General features: G+C 43.4%; 2 protein-coding genes and 2 long non-coding RNA genes across 6 annotated transcripts in view; all 4 read right to left on the bottom strand.

Moving 5' to 3' along the window:
• LOC117352305 overlaps positions 1-6,983 on the bottom strand; it is a 59,055-nt gene extending 52,072 nt beyond the window's left edge. The window contains exons 1-2 of one of the 2 annotated variants that reach the window (XR_004537644.1): positions 6,892-6,983; positions 1,786-1,904 (exon numbers count right to left, since the gene is read on the bottom strand). This is a non-coding gene — a long non-coding RNA (uncharacterized LOC117352305). Of the gene's footprint in view, positions 1-1,785; positions 1,905-6,100; positions 6,572-6,891 lie in introns of those variants that run through there. The other variant, XR_004537645.1, reaches the window with a different exon arrangement.
• Positions 6,984-13,183: 6,200 nt separating this feature from the next.
• On the bottom strand, positions 13,184-15,020 carry LOC117352371 (nitric oxide synthase-interacting protein-like). The gene is made up of 3 exons (XM_033928820.1): positions 14,718-15,020; positions 13,735-13,876; positions 13,184-13,392 (listed from the first exon to the last, which is right to left on the bottom strand). Exons 1-3 carry the CDS (start codon positions 14,892-14,894, stop codon positions 13,388-13,390), a joined length of 324 nt encoding a protein of 107 aa, XP_033784711.1. The 5' UTR covers positions 14,895-15,020; the 3' UTR covers positions 13,184-13,387.
• A 3-nt stretch (positions 15,021-15,023) lies between these two features.
• Positions 15,024-17,258, bottom strand: LOC117352370 (nitric oxide synthase-interacting protein-like). Of its 2 annotated transcripts, none has more exons than XM_033928818.1 (3): positions 16,956-17,258; positions 15,974-16,115; positions 15,024-15,080 (listed from the first exon to the last, which is right to left on the bottom strand). In XM_033928818.1, the coding sequence occupies exons 1-3, from the start codon at positions 17,130-17,132 to the stop codon at positions 15,076-15,078; spliced, it is 324 nt and encodes a 107-aa protein (XP_033784709.1). In that variant the 5' UTR covers positions 17,133-17,258; the 3' UTR covers positions 15,024-15,075. The 2 variants fall into 2 exon arrangements, with proteins under 2 accessions (XP_033784709.1, XP_033784708.1); XM_033928817.1 differs by lacking the exon at positions 15,024-15,080 and adding an exon at positions 15,426-15,631.
• A 3-nt stretch (positions 17,259-17,261) lies between these two features.
• LOC117352372 lies at positions 17,262-19,254 on the bottom strand. The gene is made up of 3 exons (XR_004537667.1): positions 19,187-19,254; positions 18,205-18,346; positions 17,262-17,318 (listed from the first exon to the last, which is right to left on the bottom strand). It is a non-coding gene; the product is annotated as an uncharacterized LOC117352372 (long non-coding RNA).

The raw sequence follows: 19,254 nt of genomic DNA, 5'->3' as shown, positions 1-19,254 counted from the left end.
ACTCTTTGGCAAGAGGGTAGTGACAACAAGAACAAGAGTTACACGCTTTTAAGTGCACTGGATAGCCCCAGAAGAGGGATCTAAATGGCCAGGAGTCAATCTCGACCGTTTGCATCATTTTGACAAGAACAAGAGCTGCATTTCACCAGACGAGGGATCTAAATGGCCAGGAGTTGTCCCTGACTAGATACCTCGTCTGGGGTTATCCAGTGCACTTTAAAGCATGGTGACAAGAACAAGAGCTGCAAGCTTTTAAATATGGAGCGCCCCCAGATTAGGGATCTAAATGGCCAGGGTTTCCCCTGACGGTTCACATCACTTTGGCAAGAGGGCAGTGACGACAAGAACAAGAGCTGCACGCTTTTAAGTGTGCTGGATATCCCCAGACTCTTTAGCAAGAGGACAGTGACGACAAGAACAAGAGCTGCACGCTTTTAAGTGCGCTGGATAGCCCCAGACTCTTTGGCAAGAGGACAGTGACGACAAGAACAAGAGCTGCACGCTTTTAAGGGCGCTGGATAGCCCCAGACTCTTTGGCAAGAGGACAGTGACGACAAGAACAAGAGCTGCACGCTTTTAAGTGCGCTGGATAGCCCCAGAGAAGGGATCTAAATGGCCAGTAGTCGTCCCTTTACATCACTTTGACAAGAACAAAAGCTGCACGCTTTAAATGCGCTGCATAGAACCATACGAGGGATCTAAATGGCCAGGAGTCGTGCCTGAATAGATACCACGTCTGGGGCTATCCAGCACATTTTTAAGAATTCTGCTCATGTTCTCGCCGTCACATTCACCGATCTCTTGCCAAAGTGATGTAAATAAATGGCCAGGAGTCGCGCCTGACTTTACATCATTTTGGCAAGCAGGCGGTGATGACAAGAACAAGAGCTGGACGCTTTTACGTGCGCTGGATAGCCCCAGACTCTTTGGCAAGAGGGCAGTGACGACAAGAACAAGAGCTGCACGCTTTTAAGTGCGCTGGATAGCCCCAGGCTCTTTGGCAAGAGGGCAGTGACGACAAGAACAAAAGCCGAATAGCACCAGGCGAGGGATCTAAATTGCCAGGAGTCGACCCCGAACGTTTGCATCACTCTGGGAAGAGGGCGATGACCGTGATGAGATCATGAGCTGCATGCTTTTAAGTGTGTATGGGTGCATGCCAGATTGAAATATTACAGAAACTCTGCTCAGCCCCAGCTAAAATATTCTAAACAGTTGTGTTTGGGAGCGACCTTGAAATTGCAACTCCTGGCCATTTAGATCTCTCTTCGGGGCTGTCCAGTAAACTCAAAATCATACAGCTCTTGTTCTTGTCATCGCCACCCTCTTGCCACATTGATGTAAACATTCAGAAGCGACTCCTTGCCTTTTAGATCCCTCGTCAGGGGCTATCGAGTGCACTAAGCATGCAGCTGTTCTTGTCACCACCCTCTTGATAAAGTGATGTACACAGTCAGGGTCGACTCCTGGCCATTTAGATCCCTCATCTGGGGCTATGCAGTGTGCAGCTCTTGTTCTCGCCTTCACCGCCCTTTTGCCAAAGTGATGCAAACATATGGCCAGGAGTCGCCCCTGACTTTACACCACTTTGGCAAGAGGGCGGTGAAGGCGAGAACAAGAGCTGCACGCTGGATAGCCCCAGAAGAGGAATCTAAATGGTCAGAAGTCAAACCTGAGCATTTACATCACTTTGGCAAGAGGATGTGACAGTGACAAGAACAAGAGCTGCATGCTTTTAAGTGCGTACCAGTTTGAAATGTTACAGAAAAGTCATGAATACTTAACTTTCGGTGTTGCTCCTCTACATTCAAACTACTTTCTTCCGCCGAACATCTCCTAGTAGAATTCAACACTGCTCTTAGGTGGTCAGTTTGTTCAGCCCAAGCCAACGGTGTTTCGCTAAGCTGCATCAGAACAATTAAAAAAGCAGACATGCTTACTAGCTTAAACCACAAGACATTTAAACATTCTTTAATTCAAAGAACAAATCATAGTACTTAGACACATAAACTCCGTGCTGACAGGCATTGCAACTATGGCCACCGTGGGGTCTGATTTTGAATACGAGGTCATCTGACATCAGAGATGCCCCCTCAAAAGCAGGACATTCCAGAATTTCAAAGAGGAAGCAAGTTTCCGGAACCCCAGAGAGTAGCAACATGCTACTAATCCATGCTACTGATCCAGGGCAAGCAGAGGCTTCCTCCAGACTACAGACTTTTCCTCCTAGAATTTGTCCAAACCTTTCTTAAAACCAGCTGCACTATCCACCTTTACCACAACCTCCAGAGCTTACCTATTCCCCAAGTGAAACAAATATTTCCTCCTACTGGTTTTAAGGGTATTTCTCTACAGTGTGACATGGTAAGGGGTGCTGGGGCCTGGCCTCCTCTCCACTCCCCCATGTACATCTTTAAATTTTTGCCGGCACGAGCAGCTTCTCCCACTTGCTTCTCGCTCCGGCCTTGGCTCCCTTCCGATATCACTTCCTGGTTGCAGGACCAGGACATGACATCAGAAGGGATCCAAGGCCGGCGCGAGCAGGTGGAAGATGTTTGCATCAGCGAACGTTTCACGAGGTACACGGTGCAGCGATGCCAGGCACCAATCTCACTTGCTATGCTACTGATGACACTCCCAATGAGAGTGATTTGGTATCACGGTAGTGTAACAGAGGTTTGGAGGCATGAATTGTAGCCGGTGTTCTACAGTGATTTCGGAGGGGGCCCGAATTCAAAACTGACCTTATTTTTTCAGTAGAACCCTCTGATTTTTGGCAAGAGCATTAGACTGCAAAATTCACATTTTCGCTATATTTTCTAATGCTTGGACTAAATGTTATAACAATCTGTGAAATATTAAAACAAGTTTGCCTCCAAATTAGATTTCTCCCCCCCTCTCCCCGCTAATCTCGGTAGTGTTAGTGATGAGCACAGGGAGAGGTTTCATCAGGACATTGTTACAATGGTGAAACGATATCAGGGCAGATGGAATTCATCAATGCTGGCTGACTATTGGACATTAATAGAAATGCTCCTAATCTCGTCTATAAACACACTTCAACAGCAAAACGATTCTAGAAAATATTTACAAGAACTCTTAAAATCAGCACAATGTGTTACATAATGACTTCTCATGCTATAAATATTTGCGATTTGCTCAAAAACTATACGTGATGGGAGAAAAGTGAGGCCATTTTCATACACAGGAGGTCAAATTCTATAAAATAAATCTGATTTTCTTCTTGCTCCAGAAAAAAAGTTAAAATTTGTTGCACAGTGTAGTTAAAGTATAGGATCGGGGGGGGGGGGGGGGGGGGGGGGAGGGAAGAGAGAAAATTACTAAAAACCTGGGCTTTTTGTATCTATTTTTTGACTGAAATCATTTTACTAAAGCAAAGAAGTGTTTAAAAAAAAAAAACAAAAAAAAACCCAAACACACACTTACTATGTAAATTTCAGAGAAATCAGTGAATATGAAAAGGAATAAGCAACCTTGTGAGCTCTGATGCTTTTGAAAACTCTCGCCATTCTTAGATTTCAGTCATTTGGTCTGCAAGTTGAGAATTACAGTTCAAGTGGGAGACTCGACCTTTGTTTTCCCCAAGGTTGTCTGGAGACCTTAAAACGTCTATGTTCTGAGTGCTAAAACCTAGCAGGTGGCCAAGTATGGAAAATATTTCCTGGCTCCTATAGATAAGACTTAAGGACCCACTAAAATGCAAGTGGTAGGTGAGGATTGCATTGGCATCAATCCTTGGCAGATTAAATTTATTGTAGAATGCGCATGGGGAAGAACCACACAATTTATACCTAAACCAGATTCCAGGTGTACCGCGAGACGCCGGCAAGGAGGAGCGTTCCGGCACCAGCCGACTGCTTACAGAATGTGATTCTCATGGCGAGAGGCACTTCCTGGAGGCAGTCAGCCAGCACCAACAACTCTCCTCCTCTCCCCCTGGATTCCCCACCGGTGAAGCGAAAGGTTCAGGGTCACGGCTGGAGGGCCTCCGCTCATGCATGGATGTCAACGCAATGTCATCACGCATGCACGCGATGTCATTGCATCAACGAGGGGAAAATGAAATTGGTAGCAACGACAGCCGATAATTAAGATACGAGGCAACTCAACGTCAAATGTTTCCCATTGCTGGAATGTCATATTGGAACAAGCTTACTAGGCAACTAAGATTTTGGGCATTTTTGTAACTTTTGTTACTAAAGATTTTGTAGGTTTTGTTTGTACATGGGTTGATATTATTTTGAAGAATAATTTGTATTGCTTTCGTATGTTTATTGGGAAACCGCTGTGGCACCGGATTTAGTGTGCTCCGGCACTGAAAAGTTTGCAGGACACTGATCTACACAATGCTAAGGTTCAATATTTGGAATCCCCTAGGAAAAGAATTTAGATTTCACCATTGGGAACATGTTAAAGTCTTCTGCGCTGTGTGCTAACCTCACCCCCCCCCCCCAAACAAACAGAATACTTAGTTATTAAGAAAGGGATCGAGAGTATAAGAGAGAATATCATAATACCTCTCGCCTCCTGGTGCGACCTGTGTATATGAGCAATTCTGATCAACATACAGCACTTTAAGAAACTTAAAAAAAAAAAATAGCATGGGTTTTAGCGCCGGCCATGGTGGTAACTGCTTTGACATTCATAGGTATTCTATGAGTGTTGGAACTGTTACCGCTAAAAAGTGTGCTACAGTTTTGTAAGTGGGAGGGAAACATTTGTGAAAGTTTAAAAAAAAATTGATGAAGAGTATTATCTATTGGGGAAACCTGGATACAGGATAAGTAGTTTTATGCCATGTTATTGTCTAATATTAAAATGTCATGTAATGTGTGTACTTCGTAATCCGCTTAGGTTTTAGGCGGTATATAAATCTGTTACATAAATACAAATAAATCTCTCCAAAAAGATAGTGGGAACTAGGAAAGGTGTGAAGTGGACTCAAACTCACGGCCCGGGGGCCACATGCGGCCCTCCAGGTACCATTTTGAGGCCCTTGGTAGGTCTACCAATCACAAAAGTAAAATAAACAGTTTCTTGATCTTATGTCTCTTTAGCTATAAATGAAAAGATTATTATTAAGACTTAGCCAAAAGGAAAGATTTATAAACTATAACAAGTTTTATCTCATGCAAAATTGTCGTTTCCTTAATAAGACATTAACTATTTTTTTCTGAGGCCCTCCGAGTTCCTACAAATCCAAAATGTGGCCCTGCAAAGGGTGCGAGTTTAAGACCAATGGACTAGAAGGACTTAAGCTAAACAGCTGGAGGCTCTGGAAAAGAGATGACTTCTATAAAATCTGGTGTGGAGTGGAACGGGCAGACGATGAATCACTTGAGACTAGGCTCAGTGTTTCTCTGGCCAGTATCACACCCGCGCCCCTGAAATGCGCAGCGAGCTCACGGGGATGTGACAAAACCTCTGACCCAGCGTGTCCCTTGCTACTAAGGGACCCTTCAGGACTTTATTCTGGCAAGGTAACTGCCTAATTGGGCATGTAGATAATGAGTTCCAGTCAGAAATGGCAAAATAATCACTTTATTCCAGCCACTGGCCCAATAAATCAAAATCCAGGCTTCAGCCTGGCAGTTGCAGGAAAAACATACATCCCATGAAGTCATAGAAAACCAAAACATCAAAATCCAAAGTGCTCAAGTTTGTCAGCAATGGTTGCAGTGTAGTCCCCTGCTTCTGGGCTTAGAAGTATAATTTAACTTAGTCCTCTTCACCAGAGCAGACCCATTCTATGCTGGCAATGTTTTATGTCTTGGTCAAATGCAGGTATTATACATTTGTTTCCCTCTGAAAAGCTGCTGCAGTAACCACACACAGCTGAGAGAGAGCAAGCGTAACTACCCAACTTGGTAACAAGCAAGGAAACCATACACAGGTTGCTGGAAACAAACACTCCAATGCTTTAAGGTAAGATTTCAGAGTTCAGTTTTCAAGGAGAGATACTAAACTATCTTCAAAACAAACATATAGTTTAACTAGAAGCTCAAAAACTGTAGGCAGGAAACAAAACTCTTACGCTTCACTGTATTTCCATAGCTATTGGACAGGACAAAGTTCCTACCGGGCTTTTCTCAATGTCCATGGCTTCTTCCTCCTACTGCTCCCAAAACTCAGAGGAAGAACACATCTCCTCTGCATCAGACATTTGCCAGTCTGTGTCACCAGCCTCCGCTGGCTGAGGAGAGAGAGACTTGCTCTCCTCTCCTGGTTGCCTCCTTCCTCTTCTGAGGAGACTCATTTTATCCTGTGGAAAGCAGGGCCTTCCACATACTAGCCTGCTCCCTATGATTACAGGCAGAATTCTTTCTGGCCCTAGTTCTAAGAGGGACAGGCTGTACAAAAGGTAGCAAACCTTTAGCAGTGGCAGAAACAGGTTTAAACTGGGCACAGCTTCCTGCCTATCCTTTCCCTGCTATGCTTTATCTATCACCATCTCACTATCTAAGCAGTAATCAGCCAATTCTGCAGTTGGGCATTCCACCTGATTAGCTCTCCTACATCTGAGCTCAGTGTGTTTTCTCTTTATTTCTGGGACAAAACCCGGGACAGATTCAGGTTTGTTATACACAAAACCCGAAACGGACTTGGTTTTACCCATGCAAATTCATTGTGGGTCACTCACTTAACTGATTGACTGGGCACTAGATTAAAAGAAATGCCATAAAGATACAAAGTAGTACATTTAAAACAAATGGAAAATATATTTCACTCAGTACATAAGCTCAGTACCTAGAGAATTAAGACAGTTAATATGCTGGTATTAAAAAAGAAAAAACAAAGAGGGGACACATTTCTAGGAAAGCAATTCATAATTTTTTTTATAAGGAAGACCTGGGGGAAAGCACTACTTACCTGTGGGGAGTAAATAGCCTGGAATCTTATCACCTGGATTGAGCCAGATGGCCCTTTACTCTGAAGAACTGCCCCACCCACCTAAGCTAATTTAGGCCCCCCATTGTTACAGAATACCAGCTTATCAATGGTGGTTCTCTACTAACTTTGCCTTCTAGGAAAATCAACCATGGCCAACAGCTACAGGGCAATCTCCTTCTTCTGGTGCAAAATGTATTCCAGGATTGCTTCCTTCTAACCGTCAGGGCTAAGGAAAGGAAGATAAGAGAATGTTCCACCAGTCATCACACCACCATCACACAAGCCTAACAAAACAGGAGATAAGTCTACTTGATGGTCCATTTGAAACACCTGCCAGAGGCCTCACATGCATTCACTTCTATCATCCACTTGAACCTGAATAATTGTTTCTAACGTGCAGTACTCACAGTCACCACTGGATCATCCCTCTGGTACTATGCCAACATTAGACTCTATTTTGATGTTTGTTGGACAACTACTAGGATTTGATCCCAGAAAAGGATAAATATAAGTTCCGAAAAATTTTTGCTGTGAAAACCTGGTTGGCTCAAGGGTTGTGTGCTGGGTTAGCAACTGGAGGCTCAGGGTTCGAGCCTCAGGTAAGGAGTAGGTTCAACTCTATTTTGTGTCAACTACTAGGATTTGAACAAAGAAAAGGATAAATATAAGTTCCGAAAAGCTCTTAGTGTGAAAACTTGGCTAGCTCAACGGTTGAGTGCTGGGTTAGTAACCGGAGGTTGAGGGTTCGAACCTCAGCTAAGGAGTAGGGCTGACACTGCTCCAAGGGAAGAGGCTGAGGGTCCAAGAGAAGAGGCTGAGGGTTCAAGAGAAGAGGGTAAGAGGAAGTTAAGGGTTCAAATCTTTTTTTTTTTTTTGTCTGTGTCAACTGCTAGGATTTGAACCCAGAAATGGATAACTATAAGTTCTGAAAAGCTCTTGATGTTTAAAGAGTTGTGTGCTGGCTTAGTAACAGGAGACTGAGGGTTCAAGTCTCAGCTAAGGAGTAGGGGTTGATACTGCTCGAAGAGAAGAGGGTAGTTTTACTCAAATGTAGTCCAATCATAGTAAAAAGTAGCAAAGGTTATTAATTTTCATGAAGTATACTTAAAACACAGAGATACCCGGCCCCTCCTACCCCTGGTCTGCCTAGTCCCCCCCACCTCTTCAGGATCTATCTAACCTCCTTCTCTGTTTCCACCTAGTTTCTGACAAACCCCCCCTTCAACCCATCTACTTACCAGCTCTGGTCCCACCTAGCCTCTGGCTAAGCTGGACTCGAACCCACGATCTCCTGTATCAAGTGGAAGTGCTTTATCCATTGAGCCACCAGTGAGGCAGGTACTAGATGCTTTCGGTTTCTTAACTTTAAACCTTTCATGCTTTGATTTGGATTTTAAAATACAAACATCCTAGCACGGGAGTCGAACCCAAGACTCTTTGGTGCAAGGTAGCAAAGCTTTCCTCTAGTCCACCACTGGACTGATGAAGTTTGGCTCTCTTTTTCTCCACCTTATACTTCTCCAGCCTTGTTTTGGATTTAAAATTCAAACAACCAGTGGGCTGATGGGAGGCTGCATCACGTTTTCTCCCACTTATACTTCTCCTTCTCCTTACAGTCTAAATTAGATTGTCAGCACTTCTGAGCAGGGACCGCCTGTGTATTTAAATCCCCACATGAACTGGACTGCAATCATAGACTCTGACTTCTAAATTGTTACCTGAATGCATCTGAAATACTGTTCCCAGGAAAATTAACAACATTCTTTGTAAGAGTATCTGTCTGTGCTATGCAGTTATTTAATTATACTATGTATGCTGATCTGTAACCCATTCTGGGCTCTTTTGGGAGGATGGGCTAAGCAACCAAATAAATAAATATATAAATAAAAACAAAATGCATCTAAAGAAATTTTGTGCTGGATTTCAAATCTTAGATTTATAGGTGTTATTCTGGATAGCGCCACAGGAGGGCGCCAATTACATTTAATAGCTCAGTGCTGTCCTCCTGTGGCCATTCCTCAGAATACAGGTATAATCGCTTAATCATTGGTATAAATTTACAGCAATGTTCACTGCACCCCACCTTCTCTGTCCCTCCTCAGACCGGCCAGCTAGCTGGAGGTCTTCTACCTTAAACATTCTGGAATTTATTTTTACCTCTCGCTTATCTATTAAAACATACAAAGGGCAGTAGAAGGATGACAAATGTTCAGTATATTAACTCCTTGCTTATAACATCTTAGAGACGTATTTTGGAGGCATTGTGCCACAACTGCCAAATTGCCCAGATCCAGAAGGGAGATCATAGGTCAGTTCTGGGTTTCTGACAGCCTTATCCTTGATGTCTTTGATTTTCAGCACAAAGTTCAGTGGGTAAAAGCAGGGACTACGAATCCCATAGTGCGTTAGGATGGAGGTTCAAAACCAGGACTGGCCAAAAAGGCTCCAGCCTGGAACTGGGAAACTTGGTAGCCCTGGGGGGGTCACTTACCAGCCTTTAGGGAAGACTCCACAGCTTCTGCACAGACATCCTGAGGGTCGGTCTAGCGAGTCTCAAATGACCTTGGATTTGCTGCTCAATCTCAGGTCGACCAAACTCATTCAGTCCTGAATTTTATCCCACTACTTGCAGGGACTTGTTCTAACTGTCTACTGCTTTGTCTTGAGGAAATCAGACTGGCATTCAGTGGCGATAAAAGGTGGACTGGATACATTCGTTAACTAATCCAGAGAGGGATGGAGACTTTGAATATTCTTGTGTTTCCATTGCATTTGAACAGGGTCTTACAGGACTTATCACATTCATACCATTTAAAAGGTTTCTCTTCATTATATTTATACTTATTACATTCAGAACATTAAAGAGGTTTCCCTTCAGTATGTGTATTTATATGATATTGCAGAAACAAAGCATGCCTGAAATGCATATCACATTCAGAACATTTAACGGATTACTCTTCAGTGTCTTTATACTTATAACTTTTAGAACATTTAAAAGGTTTTTCTTCAGTGTCTTTATATTTATCACATTCAGAACATTTCAAAGTTTTGTCTTCAGTGTGTATCTTTATACATATGACATTCAGAACATTTAATAGGTATCTGTTCAGTATGTGTGTCTTTATACTTATGACATGAACATTTAAAAGGTATATGTTCAATCTGTATCTTTATACTTATCACATTAAGAACATTTAAAAGGTATCTCTTTAGTATGTGTCTTTATATGATATTGCAGAAACAAAGCATGCCTAAAATGCATATCACATTCAGAACATTTAATGGGTTTCCCTTCAGTGTCTTTATACTTATCACATTTAGAACATTTAAAAGGTATCTCTTCAGTATGTGTCTATTTTATTTTATTTTTTTAATCTTTATTCATTTCAAATCTTAAATCAAGTACAATATTGACATTTATCAATTAAGCATGCAAATATGTGTCTTTATATGATATTGCAGAAACAAAATATGCCTAAAATGCATATCACATTCAGAACATTTAACGAGTTTCTCTGCAGTGTCTTTATACTTATGACTTTTGGCACATTTAAAAGTTATATGTTCTATATGTGTATTATAATTATATTAGAAGGATGACAAATGTTCAATATATTAACTCCTTGCTTATAACATCTTAGAGACATGTATTTTGGAGGCATTGTGCCACAACTGCCAAATTGCCCAGTTCCAGAAGGGAGATCATAGGTCCGTTCTGGGTTTCTGACAGCCTTATCCTTGATATCTTTGATTTTCAGCACAAAGTTCAGTGGGTAAAAGCAGGGACTACGAATCCCATAGTGCGTTAGGATGGAGGTTCAAAACCAGGACTGGCCAAAAAGGCTCCAGCCTGGAACTGGGAAACTTGGTAGCCCTGGGATCGCATACCAGCTTCTAGGGAAGACTCCACAGCAGGGGTCTCCAAAGTCTCTCCTCGAGGGCCGAATCAAGTCAGGTTTTCGGGAATCCCCCAATGAATATCCATGAGATCTATGTGCATGTAATACTTTCAGTGCATATTCATTGGGGAAATCCCGAAAACCTGACTGGATTTCGGCGCTCGAGGAGGGACTTTGGAGACCCCTGCTCCACAGCTTCTACACAGCACAGGCTGCTTCAGTAGCCATCCTGAGGGCTGGTCTAGCGAGTCTCAAATGACCGTGGATTTGCTGCTCCATCCCAGGTCGACCAAACTGATTCACTCCTGAATTTTATCCCACTGCGTGCAGAGACTTGTTCTAATTGTCCACTGCTTTGTCTTGAGGCAATCAGCATGGCATTCAGTGGGGATAAAAGGTGGACTGGATCCATTCGTTAACTAATCCAGAGAGGGATGGAGACTTTGAATATTCCTGTGTTTCCACTGCATTTGAACTGGGTCATACAGGACATCACCGTCTCTTAGCTAATGAGGCTAAAAGCTTCCCTGGGCTGGACAGCAGTAGCACCAGGTCTTCAGGGCGGTGGGAGCCTAAGCAGAAGGGATGGGAATGTGCACCCGACGCTCCTGGAGTTTGGAGAAGAGTATCAGTTCCTCGGAAGAACATCATGCTGTTACGTATTTTAAGAGAGGGTATTTCCATGATTAAATGGATTTCAAAAATAAAAGATGAATCGATATTGGGAACTCTGATGGGCCAATCCTGACCCGCTGAGGTGTTTTTCTGTGTATTTCCATTACACTTGACCCGTTTCTGTTCGCAGTGCTAACAGGGAGCTTATCCAGGCACAAGACCTCGGGCTGGTGCCTCCTGAGAAGAAGCATGTCACAGAATATTTGGGGTGGAAAAGGGGCGTATAAGTGCCTCATTTCCTATCCACTGCCCTCCTCAAGAGTGGCAGATGAATGAACTGGCATAATCATAATAATAAATATATCGAAAATTCTGAAGGTTGTGGTTCCAGGATAATTAACATAAAAACATGATGCCAGATAAAGGCCAAATGGCCCATCTAGTCTGCCCATCCGCATTATGCATTATCGCTTTCTCTCTCTGAGAGATCCCACGTGCCTATCCCAGGCCCTTTTGAATTAAGACACAGTCTCTGTCTCCGCCACCTCTTCTGGGAGACTGTTCCATATATCTACCACCCTTTCTGTAAAAAAGTATTTCCTTAGATTACTCCAGAGCCTATCACCTCTTAACTTCATCCTATGCCCTCTCATTGCAGAGTTTCCTTTCAAATGAAAGAGACTCGACTCATGCACATTTATATTACATAGGTATTTAAACATTTCTATCATATGTCCCCTCTCCCGCCTTTCCTCCAAAGTATACAGATTGTCTGTCCCCATACGCCTTATCACGAAGACCACATACCATTTTAGTAGCCTTCCTCTGGACCGACTCAATACTTTTTACATCTATTTGAAGGTGCGGCCTCCAGAATGGTACACAATATTCTAAATGAGATCTCAAAACAGCCTTATTCAAAGGCATCAATACCCCCTTTTTTCCTACTGGCCGTGCCTCTCCCTATGCAGCCTAACAACCTTCTAGCTTTCGCCGTCACCTTTTCAACCTGTTTGGCCACCTTAACATTATCACATACAATCACGCCCAAATCCCCCTCTTCCGTCGTGCGCATAAGTTCTTTCCCCAATAAACTGTACCGTTCCCTCTGTTTTTTGCAGCCCAAATGCATGACCTTGCATTTCTTAGCATTAAATTTTAGCTGCCAAATTTCAAACCATTCTTCAAGCTTCGCCAGGTCCTTCACACCATCCGGCGTGTCTACTCTGTTGCAGAAGAAGGTGTTGATGCCCTTGGACGGGTTGTTGGTGAGGCCACACTTGGAGTATTGTGTTCAATTGTGGAGACTGTATCTGGCAAAGGACATAAGAAGACTTGAAGCGGTCCAGAGAATGGTAGGAGGTTTGCGGCAAAAGACGTATGAGGAGAGACTGGAAGTCCTGAATATGTTTACCCTAGGGGAAAGGAGGGACAGGGGAGATATGATTCAGACGTTCAAATACTTGAAAGGTATTAACGTAGAACAAAATCTTTTCCAGAGAAAGGAAAATGGTAAAACCAGAGGACATAATTTGAGGTTGAGGGGTGGTAGACTCAAGAATAATGGTAGGAAATTCATCTTTAATTGATGCATGGAATGCGCTCCCGAGGGAGGTGGTGGAGAGGAAAACGGTGACAGAGTTCAAAGAAGCAGAGGATCTCTAATCAGAAAATAATGGTATATATTGAAGAACTAAGGCCAGTGCAGGGCAGACTTGCACGGTTAAGCACACTACCAGGCAGAGCTCTGGGTTTCTGGCCAAGAAATATCTAAGCAAAAGGACCATTTGGGTCTCTATCTGCCGTCATTTACTATGTTACCTTGTTTTGAGCGACTATTGAAAAGGTGTGAGCTAAAGAGTACACAAACACACACACTGCTGCCATACAATATAACTCCCAAAAAAGCAAGAATTGACAGGCTCTTCGCTGACTAAAGCAGACTTTTGCACTGGCCATTTTCAATCTGGAAAATAAAGAGGAACTACGAGTTAAAATAATCAAAGAAGCAGAATTAAGTTCGGTACATCAAGCTCTGTTCAGTCAGGGGATTCATTGCCACATCGAATACAAGGAAGGATGCCCACGCTTTTGCGCCCAAGTAGCATATTTTCTTGCATGGAATGCGTACGTTTTTTTCGTACCGCGTACACCCCCTGCACACTATATGAGTGGGTGTATTTTCACATAGCCAATTTGCCCATGTTTACATGTGTACAAATATGGGATACCCCTCGGGATGTTGGACAGCATACGAAGCCAGCTTCAAGCATGAAAGATATAGTCTGAATTTTCTAAGTCACAGTACCTGGCACTGCGGTCAAATGGTTCACAGGTTTGAGGACAATGGACATTTCTTTCTCCAGAAAGCCTTTCACTTGCGACTCTTTGACTGCTTTGCTCAGCTCCTCTTGTTCCGTCTTCAGCTCACTCCTCTGCTTTTCATATGCCTGCACAGCCAGAAATGGCAAGGAGAAGGAAAAAAAAGTAACCCAGGACACCTTCCCCCTCAAGCACCCAAACTCATCCGTCTCCTCACAGAGATGCCAGTGCTGTTATAAAGTCCTCAGACCTATAATAAACCTTGGCAGGGACTTGTTTCACGTGAAGACTCTCGCCTCACAATTTGCTTGCATGGAGAGAGTGTTTCAGGTCACAAATGCCCCGATGTACTTAATTCTTCATATAAATGTTTTTCAAATATTAAAGTTACATCGGGGTATTTGTGACCTGAAACACTCTCTCCATGACCAATGACAATACAAGCAAATTGTGAGGCGAAAGTCTTCACGTGAAACGCGCCACTACCGAGGTCTTGAGGCTTATCGTGAACACTACTATTTATCATTTCTATAGCGCTGAAAGGCGTATGCAGCGCTGTACATTTAACATTCAATAGACAGCCCCTGCTCAGAAGAGCTGACAATCTAATTTGGACAGACAGACAGGACAGGACATCACAAGTAAGAGGACTTTACAATAGCGATGGGATTTCTGAAATTGTGACTCTGAGCCCTCGCTTATGATCCTCCCAGAGATGCGGCAGGTTTCAAGCAGGTATGAGAATACCCCCACTGAAAGCTCATTCATGTGTTCATGCCTTATGTGGGTAAAACCTAAACTCTCCCCTACCCCAGCCAACTGCATCGGTGCTTTTCAATAGCGATCCCTCACACAGCCAAACTTTCTCTTTCTAGTTCTCAGCATTCACATCGGCAAGAGTCCTCACAGCTTGTCTAATAACACGACACTAATTTTGCCCTCTAGGAAAATCAACCATGGCCAACGTACCTTCAGCTGCAGGGTAATCTCCTTCTTCTGGTGCAAAATGTATTCCAGGATTGCTTCCTTCTCATAGATGTAACCGTCAGGGCTAAGGAAAGGAAGATAAGAGAATGTTCCACCAGTCATCACACCACCATCACACAAGCCTAAAAAAACAAGAGATAAGTCTACTTGATGGTCCATTTGCAGAAGAAGGTGTTGATGCCCTTGGATGGGTTGTTGGTGAGGCCACACTTGGAGTATTGTGTTCAATTTTGGAGACTGTATCTGGCAAAGGACATAAGAAGACTTGAAGCGGTCCAGAGAATGGTAGGAGGTTTGCGGCAAAAGACGTATGAGGAGAGACTGGAAGTCCTGAATATGTTTACCCTAGGGGAAAGGAGGGACAGGGGAGATATGATTCAGACGTTCAAATACTTGAAAGGTATTAACGTAGAACAAAATCTTTTCCAGAGAAAGGAAAATGGTAAAACCAGAGGACATAATTTGAGGTTGAGGGGTGGTAGACTCAAGAATAATGGTAGGAAATTCATCTTTAATCGATGCATGGAATGCGCTCCCGAGGGAGGTGGTGGAGAGGAAAACGGTGACAGAGTTCAAAGAAGCAGAGGATCTCTAATCAGAAAATAATGGTATATATTGAAGAACTAAGGCCAGTACAGGGCAGACTTGCACGGTTAAGCACACTACCAGGCAGAGTTCTGGGTTTCTGGCCAAGAAATATCTAAGCAAAAGGACCATTTGGGTCTCTATCTGCCGTCATTTACTATGTTACCTTGTTTTGAGCGACTATTGAAAAGGTGTGAGCTAAAGAGAACACAAACACACACACTGCTGCCATACAATATAACTCCCAAAAAAGCAAGAATTGACAGGCTCTTCGCTGACTAAAGCAGACTTTTGCACTGGCCATTTTCAATCTGGAAAATAAAGAGGAACTACGAGTTAAAATAATCAAAGAAGCAGAATTAAGTTCTGTACATCAAGCTCTGTTCAGGCAGGGGATTCATTGCCACATCGAATACAAGCAAGGATGCCCACGCTTTTGCGCCCAAGTAGCATATTTTCTTGCATGGAATGCGTACGTTTTTTACGTATCGCGTACACCCCCTGCACACTATATGAGTGGGTGTATTTTCACATAGCCAATTTGCCCATGTTTACATGTGTACAAATATGGGATACCCCTCGGGATGTTGGACAGCATACGAAGCCAGCTTCAAGCATGAAAGATATAGTCTGAATTTTCTAAGTCACAGTACCTGGCAATGCGGTCAAAGGGTTCAGAGGTTTGAGGACAATGGACATTTCTTTCTCCAGAAAGCCTTTCACTTGCGACTCTTTGGCTGCTTTGCTCAGCTCCTCTTGCTCCGTCTTCAGCTCGCTCCTCTGCTTTTCATATGCCTGCACAGCCAGAAATGGCAAGGAGAAGGAAAAAAAGTAACCCAGGACACCTTCCCCCTCAAGCACCCAAACTCATCCGTCTCCTCACAGAGATGCCAGTGCTGTTATAAAGTCCTCAGACCTATAATAAACCTTGGCAGGGACTTGTTTCACGTGAAGACTCTCGCCTCACAATTTGCTTGTATGGAGAGAGTGTTTCAGGTCACAAATGCCCCGATGTACTTTATTCCTCATATAAATGTTTTTCAAATATTAAAGTTACATCGGGGTATTTGTGACCTGAAACACTCTCTCCATGACCAATGACAATACAAGCAAATTGTGAGGCGAAAGTCTTCACGTGAAACGCGCCACTACCGAGGTCTTGAGGCTTATCGTGAACACTACTATTTATCATTTCTATAGCGCTGAAAGGCGTATGCAGCGCTGTACATTTAACATTCAATAGACAGCCCCTGCTCAGAAGAGCTGACAATCTAATTTGGACAGACAGACAGGACAGGACATCACAAGTAAGAGGACTTTACAATAGCGATGGGATTTCTGAAATTGTGACTCTGAGCCCTCGCTTATGATCCTCCCAGAGATGCGGCAGGTTTCAAGCAGGTATGAGAATACCCCCACTGAAAGCTCATTCATGTGTTCATGCCTTATGTGGGTAAAACCTAAACTCTCCCCTACCCCAGCCAACTGCATCGGTGCTTTTCAATAGCGATCCCTCACACAGCCAAACTTTCTCTTTCTAGTTCTCAGCATTCACATCGGCAAGAGTCCTCACAGCTTGTCTAATAACACGACACTAATTTTGCCCTCTAGGAAAATCAACCATGGCCAACGTACCTTCAGCTGCAGGGTAATCTCCTTCTTCTGGTGCAAAATGTATTCCAGGATTGCTTCCTTCTCATAGATGTAACCGTCAGGGCTAAGGAAAGGAAGATAAGAGAATGTTCCACCAGTCATCACACCACCATCACACAAGCCTAACAAAACAGGAGATAAGTCTACTTGATGGTCCATTTGCAGAAGAAGGTGTTGATGCCCTTGGATGGGTTGTTGGTGAGGCCACACTTGGAGTATTGTGTTCAATTTTGGAGACTGTATCTGGCAAAGGACATAAGAAGACTTGAAGCGGTCCAGAGAATGGTAGGAGGTTTGCGGCAAAAGACGTATGAGGAGAGACTGGAAGTCCTGAATATGTTTACCCTAGGGGAAAGGAGGGATAGGGGAGATATGATTCAGACGTTCAAATACTTGAAAGGTATTAACGTAGAACAAAATCTTTTCCAGAGAAAGGAAAATGGTAAAACCAGAGGACATAATTTGAGGTTGAGGGGTGGTAGACTCAAGAATAATGGTAGGAAATTCATCTTTAATTGATGCATGGAATGCGCTCCCGAGGTGGAGAGGAAAACGGTGACAGAGTTCAAAGAAGCAGAGGATCTCTAATCAGAAAATAATGGTATATATTGAAGAACTAAGGCCAGTACAGGGCAGACTTGCACGGTTAAGCACACTACCAGGCAGAGCTCTGGGTTTCTGGCCAAGAAATATCTAAGCAAAAGGACCATTTGGGTCTCTATCTGCCGTCATTTACTATGTTACCTTGTTTTGAGCGACTATTGAAAAGGTGTGAGCTAAAGAGAACACAAACACACACACTGCTGCCATACAATATAACTCCCAAAAAAGCAAGAATTGACAGGCTCTTCGCTGACTAAAGCAGACTTTTGCACTGGCCATTTTCAATCTGGAAAATAAAGAGGAACTACGAGTTAAAATAATCAAAGAAGCAGAATTAAGTTCTGTACATCAAGCTCTGTTCAGGCAGGGGATTCATTGCCACATCGAATACAAGCAAGGATGCCCACGCTTTTGCGCCCAAGTAGCATATTTTCTTGCATGGAATGCGTACGTTTTTTACGTATCGCGTACACCCCCTGCACACTATATGAGTGGGTGTATTTTCACATAGCCAATTTGCCCATGTTTACATGTGTACAAATATGGGATACCCCTCGGGATGTTGGACAGCATACGAAGCCAGCTTCAAGCATGAAAGATATAGTCTGAATTTTCTAAGTCACAGTACCTGGCAATGCGGTCAAAGGGTTCAGAGGTTTGAGGACAATGGACATTTCTTTCTCCAGAAAGCCTTTCACTTGCGACTCTTTGGCTGCTTTGCTCAGCTCCTCTTGCTCCGTCTTCAGCTCGCTCCTCTGCTTTTCATATGCCTGCACAGCCAGAAATGGCAAGGAGAAGGAAAAAAAGTAACCCAGGACACCTTCCCCCTCAAGCACCCAAACTCATCCGTCTCCTCACAGAGATGCCAGTGCTGTTATAAAGTCCTCAGACCTATAATAAACCTTGGCAGGGACTTGTTTCACGTGAAGACTCTCGCCTCACAATTTGCTTGCATGGAGAGAGTGTTTCAGGTCACAAATGCCCCGATGTACTTTATTCCTCATATAAATGTTTTTCAAATATTAAAGTTACATCGGGGTATTTGTGACCTGAAACACTCTCTCCATGACCAATGACAATACAAGCAAATTGTGAGGCGAAAGTCTTCACGTGAAACGCGCCACTACCGAGGTCTTGAGGCTTATCGTGAACACTACTATTTATCATTTCTATAGCGCTGAAAGGCGTATGCAGCGCTGTACATTTAACATTCAATAGACAGCCCCTGCTCAGAAGAGCTGACAATCTAATTTGGACAGACAGACAGGACAGGACATCACAAGTAAGAGGACTTTACAATAGCGATGGGATTTCTGAAATTGTGACTCTGAGCCCTCGCTTATGATCCTCCCAGAGATGCGGCAGGTTTCAAGCAGGTATGAGAATACCCCCACTGAAAGCTCATTCATGTGTTCATGCCTTATGTGGGTAAAACCTAAACTCTCCCCTACCCCAGCCAACTGCATCGGTGCTTTTCAATAGCGATCCCTCACACAGCCAAACTTTCTCTTTCTAGTTCTCAGCATTCACATCGGCAAGAGTCCTCACAGCTTGTCTAATAACACGACACTAATTTTGCCCTCTAGGAAAATCAACCATGGCCAACGTACCTTCAGCTGCAGGGTAATCTCCTTCTTCTGGTGCAAAATGTATTCCAGGATTGCTTCCTTCTCATAGA

The sequence above is a fragment of the Geotrypetes seraphini genome, chromosome 19 (genome assembly GCF_902459505.1).
Source record: "Geotrypetes seraphini chromosome 19, aGeoSer1.1, whole genome shotgun sequence".
Taxonomy (NCBI): domain Eukaryota; kingdom Metazoa; phylum Chordata; class Amphibia; order Gymnophiona; family Dermophiidae; genus Geotrypetes; species Geotrypetes seraphini.
The sequence above is the reverse complement of the archived record's forward strand: the minus strand, read 5'-3'. Positions and strand labels throughout refer to the sequence as shown.